This window comes from Pseudorca crassidens, chromosome 17, assembly GCF_039906515.1.
Source record: "Pseudorca crassidens isolate mPseCra1 chromosome 17, mPseCra1.hap1, whole genome shotgun sequence".
Lineage (NCBI taxonomy): Eukaryota > Metazoa > Chordata > Mammalia > Artiodactyla > Delphinidae > Pseudorca > Pseudorca crassidens.
The window spans coordinates 2,531,034-2,543,678 of record NC_090312.1 but is presented as its reverse complement, the minus strand read 5'-3'; the positions used below and the strand labels follow the sequence as shown (position 1 = coordinate 2,543,678).

The window sequence follows — 12,645 nt, the reverse complement described above, 5'->3', positions numbered from 1 at the left end:
CCCCTGGGCCCCGGGCTGAGCAGGGGGCGTCTTCCCTGCCTGTGGTGCCCTCCCTGAAGCCTGAGTCCGGCCGCTCCATGGGGAGCCCCATCAGGAGGGGCACAGGCAGGGCCACAGGCCCCCGGGCTCCCCCCCAGTCCCCGCGGCAGGTGCTCGGCGGGGGCTGCCCTGGAGGCCTCTGCTCTGGGGGTCTCCGGGGCACCCAGACTCTGGGTCAGGCCCCCCGGGACCAAAGAGAAGCCCCTCAGCACCACTCCCCCAAACATGGACAGAGCTACAGGCACGCCGGGGGCGGGTGGCCTGCACTCTGCCAGCCAGCCGTCCGCAGCCCTGCAGCCGGACCCTGCCCAAGCCCCAGGCCAGAACTGACCCAGAGGCAGGAGCCAGTGGGGCTGGGCCTCGAGCCACCCCCAAACCAGGCGTGGCAGCCACTCCCCTGCTTGGTCTCAGCCCACCGGAGCGGAGAGTGGGTGTCCTGCCCCTACCCCTCTCTCTCACTCATTCAGCAAACCTCTCTGAGTCAGCACTGTGCCAGCCGATGCCAAGAGGAGCTCGCTGCCAGCGTACCGTCCCGACGGAGGAGAGCCGGGAGCCACGGGGCGCGGGAGAGGGGCCGCCGGCCCACCAGAGCAGGCAGGGGCGTCTGCGCCAGGCTGGGCCTCGTGACCGAGGAGCGTGCCGAGCGCCGCACCCGGGGGCCACCAGGAGAAACACAGCCACCAAGCTCCTGCCTTGATCCGGGGCTGGGAACTCGCGGGACGGGTCTCAACACCCAGGGCCACACCCGTGCCACCTGCTGCCAGCCCCCCTCGGCCCTTAGAGTGTGCCCACCCTGCAGCACCCCAAAACCAGGTCTGGCTCTGCCTGTGGGGGAGCAGGTGGCCTCCCGAACTAGGCCCCTCCCCACGGTCCAGCCCAGGGCACGGCCGTGTCCTGGGTCTGCGTGCATCTCTGATCCGCCCAGCCCTGCTTGGTGCAGACCCCCACTAGAAGGTCTGCTGGGGCCTCTGCTGAGGGCGTCTGTGGCCCCTGCTCGTCCCCACGAGGCTGAATCCTGCCGCCCACGCTGCAGCCCTCAGGAGGGAGCTGGTCCTGCTTCTGCCATCGTCTCCAAAGTCCTTCCAGCAGCTCCCCAGGAAGGGGTGAGGCAAGGGTCCGGTGGAGCTCAGCTTGGAGCTGTGGGTGGAGCCATTACGCGCAGACAGAAGGCAGCCCAGCGAAGGGCACCCCTGACGGACACTGAGAGGCGCCTCGAGGAGGAGGAGGAAAACGGGTGCAGGGAGGAGATGCTGAGGCGCCCCGGAGGGCCCGGCCCGCCCTCCACACCAGGCTCAGAAACTTCTGCAAAGCTGGCCCCGGCGGTGGGCCCTGGGAGGCTGCGAGCCCCAGACACTGCCCTGGCCTGTTCTGGGGGCTGAGTGACCCAGGGAGAAGGGACCCCACTCCGAGAGCCCAAGAGGGCGTCAGGAGGTGAGCTCACCTGCCCTGCCTGCACCACGCCCAAAACAGGGCACGGCAGGGGCAGGGAGGTGAGCTAAGCCGGGCCAGTGATGGAGGAAACGGTGCCGGCCTCCCACGAGCACCCGAGCGATTCACTTTCCGAGGTCTCGGAGGCCCCGCGGAGGCCCTGTCATGTGGGGCGACCCCAGATGGACCTGGCTCTGAGCCTCAGCTCCTTCACGCCCAGGACTGGCCTGGAGCCTCGGTCTCCCCAGCAGACGCACAGGGGCCTCAGCTCTCCCCGTGGTTCTTGCTCGAAGCTCCGTGCAGGCTGTTGAGGGTCCACTTACTCGGCAGGGCCTCGGCGGGCTGGCCCTCGCCGGCGGGGCCGGGGGCCGTGAAGGTCTCAGCCACCATGCGCTCGACGGGCGTGAGGACGGGGCCGGGGGCCCGGGGGCGCTCGGCCAGCTTCCTGCGCACCACCCCTCGCAGGTCCCGCCACTTGTGCTTGACGTCGCCCAGGTCGCGGCGGCAGTAGCCCAGCGCGTTCACCGCCTGCAGGATGCGGCTCCACACGCGGTGCTTCCGGGCGGGTGGGCCCCGCAGAGCCCCGAACAGCAGCGGGTAGTGGCGCGTCACCCTCTGCACCAGCACCTCGGTCTCCTGCGGGCTGAAGTTGGGCTTCCGCGTCTTGGTGCGTGAGTGGGAGCCCGGCCGCAGGGGCGCACAGCCCGGCCCGGGCAGCAGGGCCACCACGGCCGGCTCGGGGCTGGAGCTGCGCCGGCACACGGCCTTGCCGCTGCTGGACCCTGGAAAGGCACCAGAGGCTCAGGGCGGGCGGAGGCCAACAGGCGCCTGGCAGCAGATGGGACGGGCCGTGGAGAGCAGAGCCCCCGACCCCGGCTCGTGGCCCTGGGTCTCCACTGCACCCCGTAGAGGGGACGGTGGCCCCAGGCCGACAACCGTCATCGCAGGGACACCCATAACAGCACGCAGCACGCAGCGGGGGCCCGTCTGGGCCCAGGTGCCCATCCCCTCTGCCGGGCCCCAACCAGGGTCACAGCAGGTGAGTCCTCGCCACCTCCCCGCCCGGGACACAGCCCCTCCCGATCAGTGATGGGGCTCAGTGACCATCCGGGTGACACCTGGGTGTCCATCTGGAGCGTAAAAGCCTCCTGCACACCCAGACGAGACGGCAGCCAGAGCGAGGTGAGGGAGGACGTGGAGACAGACGGGGCCCTGGGGAGACGGGCGGCCCCGCCAGAGCAGGGTCCTGCGGGAACCCAGGCTCTGCAGCTGAGCGAGGGGCCTGAGGCGGCGCAGCCCGACTCTCTCCAGTCGCTTTGTTCCTGGGGGTGCAGCACACCCCGAGGAAGGCAGCCGGGCCGCCCGCTGGGGAGCAGGGCATGCATGGGCCTCAGCACCTCGCCGGCGCCCAGGCCTGAGAGGCGGGAGGCTACTCAGAGCCAGGGGACCCCAGTGAGGCAACGACTCGGCAGGGGAAAGGGTGAGGGTGGGGGGCAGCCCTGGGCCGTGGCTGGGTGCTGACTGCTGGCCGAGTGGCTCGGGGTGCCCCGAGCCGCCTTGCTCTTCCAGGCCAGGGGCTGTGAGTACCCCCTCCCCGACCTCCCCGCTGCCCAGGGCAGCCGGGCACTCAGGGCAGCAGCAGGAAAGCCTTAAGGCCACAGCAGGTGGCAGGCCAGGCTGGGTGGGGCCGAGGCCCTCACGTTGGGGAGACTGGGAAACAGCAGGGACGTCAGCTCCCCCCTCACAGCCCTGTAACCCACCACGTACGTTTCCTGGGAAGCGGCTCCCGGCTGCACACCCCCAGCAGTCTCCGTGGGGGGACCCACTGCAGCCCATCCCCCGCCCAGGACAGCTTGTCCTCCCCCTGGGGAGTCCCTGGCTGGGGAGGAAGGCCCGGGGCGGGGGGGCGGGGGCAGGCAGGCCAGGGCTCTTCCAAGAGCAGAACGGGTGGGCCAGCCTCTTGCGTGAAACTCCTCAGGCCCGGCCTTCCCGAGGGGCTGGGGGCGACCTGAGGAGGTGGGGAGGGAATGCGGCAGACGCCCAGACCTCCAAACCTGCCCGGGCCTTGCCGTCTGCCCGCGCCTGGGGGAACGGGCAGGTGGCTGGGTGGATGGCATGGGTACCCACCGATGGCCTCTCCTTGCTCTGACACCATGGAGGCCAAGTCCTTGATGATCTGGTTCACATCCAACAGGTCACTCTGTGGAAACAAGATGGCAGCCATTAGGTCAAGGGCACGGCCACCAAGAGTGCTAAGTGAGAGGCAAGGACCAGAACAAGCCCAGGGTCACCCCGCAAGTCAGAGACATTGCTGGGATCTGAAACACTGTCTCCTGACCCCGAGGCCAAACCCCATGCTGAGGATCCCAGGGCTGCGCGCTCCCTTGCCGTGTACAGAGGACCCTGGAAGGCTGCAGTCTAGTCTAGTGCAGGGCTGTGGCCCCAGCACTGTCCTGCAGGCCTGACTAAAGGGGGAAGGAGGCTGAGAGCAGAGGGCACAGTCTGCACCTCCCACAGGCCTGTCAGTCCTGCAGGCACCTCACTCCTCATTCCCTCCTGGGGGGGCTCCTTGACAGAGGGTCCACTTTTCCTTCTCTGTACACTCGGCACCTAGCGTGGGCCAGCACACGTGGGTGGGTGGTGGGTGGATGGATGGATGGACGATGGATGGACGGTGGTGGGTGGGTGGATGGACGGTAGCCCCACTGCTGTCTAAAGAATGAGTAACTTTGTGAAGCTAGTGAATGGGGTAAGAAGCAGAACTGAGCCCAGGAAACTCTGGGGTACCTCCCGCCCTGCATGTCACGCTGGCCTCTTGCATCTTCCGTGCCGCCCACCTCTATCCTAACTCCACTTTGCCCAGCAACAGTACCAGTGATGCTGGTGAGGGGTGTGGCCACACCACTCACGGACCACCTGCCTGGGGTTGTGCCAGGGGCACCTCACACATGGCACCTTCACACCTGGCAGCACCTGTGAAGGTGGGTCACAGCACCCACCTGACAATGGAGGTTGCGGGGCCCGGAAAGGTGTGTGCCCTCCCGGGCCTCACAGGAAGGGGGAGGGCTGGGATGGGCACCGATGCCCGCTGACTTGAAGCCCTCTCCCTGCAGGAGACGGCTCCTCCACCGGCCAGCCAGGTGACCCTGCGCAAAGCCATTCACCTCGGAGCCAGGTTCCCCCACCTACCACTGGGCAAATCCAAACCTCCTCCTCCCTCAGTGCCCAGCGCCTGGCCAGGGTAGAGCCAGAGGGAAGGTTCCTTCACGCCCGTGAGACGGCGGGGAGCGTTCACAGCCCGCCCCTGCCCCTGCCACCCTGCAGCTCACGCGGAGCCTGGACTGACTTCCACGAGGCTCATTTCACCCCACTGCAAAATATTACCAGGAGACTCATCCCCTTTTTAGGAGTGCTCTGGGAGATGAAGCAATTAGCCTGATCTTAAACCAACACGTACTATCAACTGCAATTCCACCACGGGGCTCACACACGGCGGAGGCGGCGGCTCTGCTGGGACGGGGCCCACGGCCGGGAAGGTGGTGGTGAGCGTGGGGCCTCGAGTGGCCTTGGCCTGGGCCCATTTCCGGGATCCGCATCCCCACGGCCCTCCCTGGCTGAGGCCACTGGGGGGGAGGCCAAGCTTAGGCGCCACCCTAAGGTCCAGACCTCAAGGTCACACGCGACAGCCGCGGTATCAGCCAGGCCTCAGGCAGACAGACACACCTCTTCACACTTCCAGGTTCCCGTCCCAAGGCCACCAGACCACCAACCTTGACCTCGGCCCCTGAGCTTGCCCGGTGGGCCGCGGACAGAAGTCTCTCTCGCACAAGGCTGGCCTGGGGGCCCTGAGCCTGACCGTGGGTGCACTTGGACTCGGGGGCTCAGAGGAGCTTTTCTAGGGCACACAGCCTCCCATGCTGTGTGAGGGCACCGCTGGTACCCCCACTTCACAGACGGGGAAATCGTCACCAGAGGTTAAGGGACTTGCCCCGGGACACGCAGCTGGGGAATACCGGCACCCGCGTTCACGCCTGCCCGGCCCCCCTTCCCTGGGTCACCGCCGGGAGCGGGGCAGCCCCGGCAGTCGGGACACCTGATCAGCACCCAGGGGTGGCGGGTGCTCCCAGGGATGTCTGGTGCCACAGCCACTGGCACCGGCAGACTTAACGTGCACGCGCTGGACCCCTTCCCGTGGGCACAGGGATGGAGCCTCGCAAGGGAGAGGACAGGGAGGGGGTGGCTGAGCAGGGGCCTGGGAGCGAGCCCACCGCCCCTGGAGCACGAGCAGCCGTGCGTCGCCGCGGCCTGGCCTCGGCGGGACACACGGCTGCTGCAGCAGCACTGACCCCGAGAACCCAGGACAGCCCGGGTGGAACACGGGGTCCCCGGTCCGGCTCACGTTCTGGGCTTCAGGAGAGGCCCCCACAGAGATGCAGCAGCCAACGCAAGCCCCCAAATGCTGCAAACACGCAGGCGCAGGGGCTGCCGACCAGCTCTGCACACGGCCGTCTCCACCAGGGCCTTGTCTCCTCCCCACGCGACCTTTCTGTAGCGAGCAGCCCTCCGAACACGGTCGGGGCTGTGGCCAAGGACGCCGGCCCGGAGCGGCAATGACCCGGTCCGCTGGCGTGAGCTGAGACGCACCCAGAGCGCCGGGCGCACAGGCCAGCAGCACCGAGGAGGCTGAGCCTCACGCAGGCGACCCGCCCGGACTGCGCTCCAAGGGCACCCGCATCTCATCCTCCAGAAACTCATCATCACGGCTGCCTCCTGGGAGGTCTCCACTCGCTGGGGTCTGGGGAGTCGATGTAACCTTTGACACGGACACCCTCCTTCATTCCCAGCCTCCCTCTTTTTAAGACGCCTGAGACTCCGGCCGCTGACCGTCGCCACCGCTCGGCTGGCGTTGAGGAGCGCCTCCAGCCCCACGTCTTCTGCAGACTGTCCTGGGGCCCTGCTTCGCCCTCAGACCCATGACCCTCCGAGCTGTTCGGCGATGAATAAACCCTTGCTTGGAAGAGACCCTCAGTCTGGGCTCCTGGCGACGCTCCGTGCTCCAGGGACGGCTTTCTGCAGAGACCCTTCCCCACGTGACGCAGACCTGACTCGCCCAGGACGAGGCTGGGCCCGGACCCCTAATTCCCTCTCTGCCTCACACAAGATGAACCGAACCACTCATCCCGCGACCCGCTGGGGCAGGAGGCGTGCTGGCCAAGTGTCAGCCCAGCTCCTTTCCATGGCCTGCGCCCCCCGCGGATGCCCCAGCCCAGCCCCTCCGGCTCGGCGCACTCCCTTGCAGACGAGAAGCCAGTCCCGACTCCCAGGTGTTTGCACGTCATACAGCACAGCGTCCTCCTCGCTCAAGAGCCCCCCACTCCCTGGAACAATCCTTCTGAATAAAGATCTTACCCACTCAAAAAAGAAGGAAGCCGCGTGGGGGGGATGAGGGGCGAGGGTGTCCAGGGCCACCCGCTCCAGCGGGTCTCCACCAGCTTGGTGGCCAAGGGAGTGAGGATGGGAGCAGGGGACACTGCCCCAGCACCAGGCTGACCCCCGACCTCGGGCCACCGTGAGGGGCTCAGCAGGGTGCGCCCCCCCCCCCCACCACGCAGAACCAGACGGACCACGGGAAAAGGGTGGCAGGCGAGCCTGGGGCCACAGACCCCTCCTGGACTCCCAGGCAGAAGCCTCCTATGTGACCTCAGAGAACGGACCAGACTGGCTCCGAGGGGCTGCTCAGAGCATGGGGACCCCAGGATCCCAGCTCCCAGCCAGATGAGCCTGTGGGCACACAGCCTCCAGCCCCCCTGCAAGGTCTGGGGCAGGGAGCCCCACGCGCACGTCCCTAGTAATGTGGAGCAGGTGTGACCCTGGCTGCCCGGGGTCTGCGGTCCCCACCCCAGCCCCAGGCCTCTGGCCGGTGGAGGAGTTTGTGGGCTAGCACCTCCTCCTCGTCCAGGATCACTCACGGGTGCTGGGACGTGCTGGCTGGGGGTAGACCTGATGACGGGCCAGGAGAGGGAGGGGTCCAGGGGAGGGGGCAGCACACAGAGCGGCAGTATCTGGGCACAGGCGACCGGCACGGATGGCTGTCCCTCCGGTCACCGTGCTGGGCACCTGAGCAGGCCTGGGCTCCCGATGGAGGATGCCAAGGGCAAATGAGGGGGCTGTGCCAGAGATCTGGGCCCCACCAGGAGCTGGGGTAGGAGCCGAGCTCCAGGCAGAAGTCCAGGACTCAGTCCCCGGGGTGTGACCTCAAGGCCTGGCTGGTCACAGGGGCCATGCTGGGAGCCCAGAAGCCCCCCAGGGCTGCCCTAGGATGGAGCCCCCGGGGCAGCCCCAGCCACGACGCACGAGGGCGGCACTGGGAGCCATGTGCCCAGGCGTGGGCACCAGAGAGCGGGAGAGACTATAAAGCACCTTAACTTAGTAAATGTTTAAAGCAGGCAATTATTTTCCTGATGGCTTCTAAAACTAGAACTCATTAAAAGCTCTCACGGAATCTTCTCTCTTTTTACTGGCGCTGAGGAATAACAACCTTGCATAGGACATAATAAAACGTCGTGTGTGTGTGTGTGTGTGTGTGTGTGTGTGTGTGTGTGTCCTCCACCTTTAAGAGCAAAAGGAAAGAAAATGCCGCTGCACTTTTCTCTATCACGCAATCTCTTCTCGTAATTAGGATCTTGGCAACCATCCACCTACAGAGACGCGGTCCCAGTTCACGGAATAGCCAGACTTTATTTATCGATTTATTCCCATGTTTATAGCTAGATATTGGCCAGATCAACAACCCCCCACCCTCTGGCCGCACAATGCCAGCTACGGGCAGGGTGGCTGAGGCCCCACACGCTCTGCTCAGCCTGGAGGCCCTTCCTGGCCCCTCTCTACCCCAGCCTGCTCCCTCCTCGGCCTGCCAGGTAGCCATGGCAACAGAGCAGCTGGTGAGCACAGAGCTCTGCACCTGGGTCAGGTGACACGGCAGCTCAGGAGGGGAACAGGTAGCGCCAGGCCTCACAGGTGAGATCAGGTGAGCTGGGCTTGGCACAAGGAGCCGGTGAAGACATGGCAGCACAGGCCGCGGGCAGAGCTGGCTGGGAGGCAACAGGTGAGTCGGCCAGACCCATGCCTGGCAAGCCCGTTCCATGCTGGCAGTGGCTGGGGGCACGTGCCCGTCTCATTCGAACTCCTCCCGACCCCCTGGGGAGACCAGGCACCGCCCTGCCCTCCAGACAGGAGGAGCCCACCTCAACCAGAGTTCAGAGACCGGCCATGGGCAGGCGGAGCTGGGCCTCGTGGGCTGGCTCCTGGGCTCCGCCAACCCCTCGTGGGGCGATCTCAGTGCCCTGCTGCAACCTCCTCATCTGGGGAAGGTGTCAGAGCATCACGGTCGGGATAGCCCCGCTCTCGAGTCAGGCGGCTGGGCTCCAGTCCCGGCTCTGCCACACGCAAGCCGTGCGGCCTGTGGCCCGGCCAGGTGACGACTCCGCCAAGGCTCCACCTCATCTCTGGTCAAGCTGGAGCGCCGCGCTGCTCACGTTCACAGGGCTTTTGTGTGGGCTGACGAGAAGCTGCGTGTAAATAAAGGCAGCAGAGCCCTTTTATTAAAACACAAATCTTCTGCGGAGTCCCAACACGTACAACTTTTCACCCATTCACCTGCCATCCACTCAACCCTGTCCATCTACCCACCCATCCCCCACCCATGCCCCTACCATCCATCTATCTACCCACCCCTCCATCCCCCATCCCCCTGATTGTTCCAGAGAGAGTCACTGAGTGCCCAGACAGTGTCGTGCACCCTCTGGGGCGCCAGGACTAAAACAGACGAAAATCCCTGCCTCCATGGGGCTTACGTTCTCCTGGAAGAAGAGAAATAATAACGAGGTAAGTAATTAAGTGCTTTGTTAGACAATGCAGAGGACAACTGAAATTTTAGACAGGCAACATCTAAGTCAAAACCTGAAAATAAAAGGAAACAAGTTGCTGGAGTGTCTGGAGGAACAAGGGTCCAGGCTCGGGACGGGGGTGGGGCTGGAGGGACGCACTGGCCCGGTCCTGGCACTGCGACCTCGGCCGCACTCAGGGAGGAGGGACAGGGCAGCCCACTTCGGGGGCAACGAGGAGCCCAGGTCTGGGAGGTGGGACCAAACTGCCCCCAGGCTGGAGAGGGCCGCCCCACCGAGAACCTGGGAGGACGTGGGCCCAGAGCTGGCCAGGGGGCAGCAGGAGCACGGGGGTGTGGAGGCACCCCTGGCAGAGGCGAGGGGCAGCCGTGCAGGGACAAAGCAGGGGTCACCCGTTAGCACTTGGGCAGCAGGGAGGGCCCTGAGGGTCCATGAAGACCACCGGCCGCAGCTATAGGGACAGCAGGCAAGCCACTGGCCAGAGGGAGACTGGGGCTCTGAGGGCGGCCTTGTCTCCAGAAGAGGAAGCTCTGGAGGCCTTGCCTCCGCCCTCTGGGAGGATGGGCTCCCGGGAAAGGGGCCCCGGCGGAGGGCTGGGCACTTGAGGGAGTGTGGTGGGGACCTGCAGGCACCCCTCCTGCCCCTCGGGGGAGGCCTCGCCCTGTCTCCCAGCCCCCAGCTCAGCCTGCAGCCCCAGGGGTCACCACAGTGGCACCCAGGGATGCCCCACATTCCAGTCCGCCAAGCACCCCGCAGCCCATTATCTGAGAGTCCCCCATTTCTGATCACCCCACAGGACTAAGAAACAGGCTCAGAGAGGGGACCTGAGGCTGGAAGGGATGCGAGGCGGGGCCCGCTGGGAGAGCCGGCTCTCCCCAGGCTGGCCACAGCCTTGCTGTGTGTCTGAAGGGACCCCAGCCCTTCTTTCGGGACCCCACATGCTCAGTTACAGAAGGCACAGGGTGGAGGGTTCACGGCCACTGAGAATGGGCAGTGGGCACCCAGCCCTGCAGGCCAGACTCCAGAGGAGGGAGGGCCGAGGCCCTGGAGGACGCAGGGCTCTGGCACAGCTGCAGGTGGAGATACAGGCCGTCGAGGGGCAGAGGACAGGCCTGGGGACAGAGCTGCCGCTGGCCGACAGTGGGGAGGGGCAGCAGCTCCTGGACACTACTTCACCGGGAGCCCAGACACCTCCTGACGCCCACCGATCCCGCCGCTGCCTGCCCACTCCCAGCCTCACGCCGCTGCCTGAACCCACGTACAGCTCACACTCCATAACGAGATGGACGTTCCCTCTCCTCTCTGCTCCAAACAGGGCCACTGGCCAGGAGGCTGCGAGCCGCCACCTCTGCCCCAGTAGCACCCCTCCCCGACCCTCGGGGTCCTGGGAGGTTTGGGGCCCCTGAGGCCTGACCCACCTGGAACCAGTGTCAGGGAGGTGCCCTCAGTTGGGAAGCCAGAGACCAGCCGCCTCCAAAGCAGGGCGGGGGGAAGGAGCCCGAGAGGGGAGCCAAGGGCTGGCAGGGGGTGCATGGTGCCGCAGGTGCCCTCTCGTCGGAGGGACCCGCCCCGCAGACCAGGCTCCTGTATGCTCGGAGCTCCCCTCGGCCTGGCACGGCCCTCCTGATGCGCCCCACCTGGGTGCGGCCAGGGCTCAGACCACCTGGGTCCCAGCCGTGTGGCGTGCCTGTGGGGAAGCGGGTACCGACATCTTGGCTCCACGGGATCACGTGCCAGGGACACGCGTGCCCTGGGCTGGCGCGGCTCCCCTTCGTGATGAGCCACTCTGCCCTCTGGAGCCACGAGGTGCCCCCCTATCCAGAGGGGTCTCCTGCACTCTGGGAGCCCGCAGGCCAAGCACAGCCGTCCTTCGGGCAGGGAGCCAGCTACTGGAACACCAGGCACGCAGCTCTCCATCGCCAGGACCGCCTCTAGAGCTCCAGGCAGAGGGCAGAGTGGGGGGGGGGGGCGGCAGCCAGCAATACCCGGATCTGGGAAGGGGCTTCCGGGCGGCAGGAGCCACAGGAGCAGCAGGTGAGGCACATTCTGGGCATCACAGGAGCCCAGGGGTGGGGAGGGGTGTGTGTGCGGGGTAACAGGGAAGAGAGCAGTGGGGGCCATCTCATCGTGCCCACAAATGGGGAGCCCCCAAAGGGTCTTAAAGGACATTCTGTGCTGCCAGAGGACGGGCTGCCCGAGGAGGTTGGGTGGAGGTCTTTACGGCGCCCCCAGGGCAGGATGCCCTCACTCAATACCTAACTGAGCAGGTCCAGGGGCCACTGAGCCAGGGAAGGGCCCAGAACCACTGCGGGAGGCCCTGGCAGCCCTCAGTCTCCTGCCCACTCACCACCTGATCCCTGGCCAGCAAGCCAAGGTGCCGGTCGCCCCTGACAGCCCTCCATGGGCCATCTGAAATGGCAGGGCCCCGAGAAGGAGGCTCCTCCCTGACCCACCCATTTCACAGATGAAATGACCGAGGCGAGAGGCAGGCCCAAGGTCACCCAGCCAGTTAGTGGAGACTTGGGTCTAAAGCCAGGAAAAGGCACCCCAGGCTGGCATTTTATTTTGTCCCATAAGGTGACTCGGGGAGGGGGAGGAGAGCAGGGACAGAGACACTGAGTGGACCCATCAGCTCCACACCCTCCGCGCCAGGCTGCTCGGCGCCCAGCAGCCACCCCGGAAATGCCCATCATGGACCAGAAAGCAGAAAGAGAAGATTATGAAGGAATCGGATGTGATTAACCTGTTGTCGTGACTTTAATTCCACCTTCTGGGCCTCCGTTTCCCCATCCGTCCATACCCCCTACCCCCCACCTAACAGGTAAGTCCTTCAAGGCAGAACAGGGCCTCAAAGGAGCTCCCTGGGACCACAAGTCTCACTCCAGTAACACTGTGAACGCATAAACCCATGCAAGTCCAAAAGCCCCCCTGGAATGTGGGGGGCAGTAGGGGGGTACGGTAAGGAGTTTCCACACGGAACCAGTCTGCAGCCTGCCAAGGTGAGAAATGCCACGTGTGTCTTCCTGAGGCTGTTCCCACAGTCCCCTTCCCAGAGCACCGGCCCACTCACCACAGCCCAGCCCCCGACAGGCCATGCAGATCTGGACAAACAAGCCCCAAGAAACCTAAGCAGCGGGGTTCTGGCCGTCTCTGCTGCCGAGACTGATCGGCACCTTCCCAACAAGTCCTGTTAGAGATGTGCTGTCACCAGGACAGATGCAAACCTGGGGGAGGGCTTTTTAAACGCTAATGACAATTTTCCTTTGTCTTTCCC

At 65.7% G+C, this 12,645-nt stretch overlaps 1 protein-coding gene across 10 annotated transcripts in view; it reads right to left on the bottom strand.

The window, feature by feature from the left end:
- TSNARE1 (t-SNARE domain containing 1) overlaps positions 1 to 12,645 on the bottom strand; it is a 117,139-nt gene that overhangs the window by 40,907 nt on the left and 63,587 nt on the right. For 6 of the 10 annotated variants that reach the window (XM_067712748.1, XM_067712744.1, XM_067712745.1 and 3 more), the window contains 2 exons: positions 3,595 to 3,667; positions 1,791 to 2,249 (listed from right to left, as the gene is read on the bottom strand). In XM_067712748.1, the coding sequence (XP_067568849.1) occupies positions 1,791 to 2,249; positions 3,595 to 3,667 (532 nt within the window). Of the gene's footprint in view, positions 1 to 1,790; positions 2,250 to 3,594; positions 3,668 to 8,227; positions 9,036 to 12,645 lie in introns of those variants that run through there. The other 4 variants (XM_067712754.1, XM_067712751.1, XM_067712752.1 and 1 more) reach the window with 2 other exon arrangements.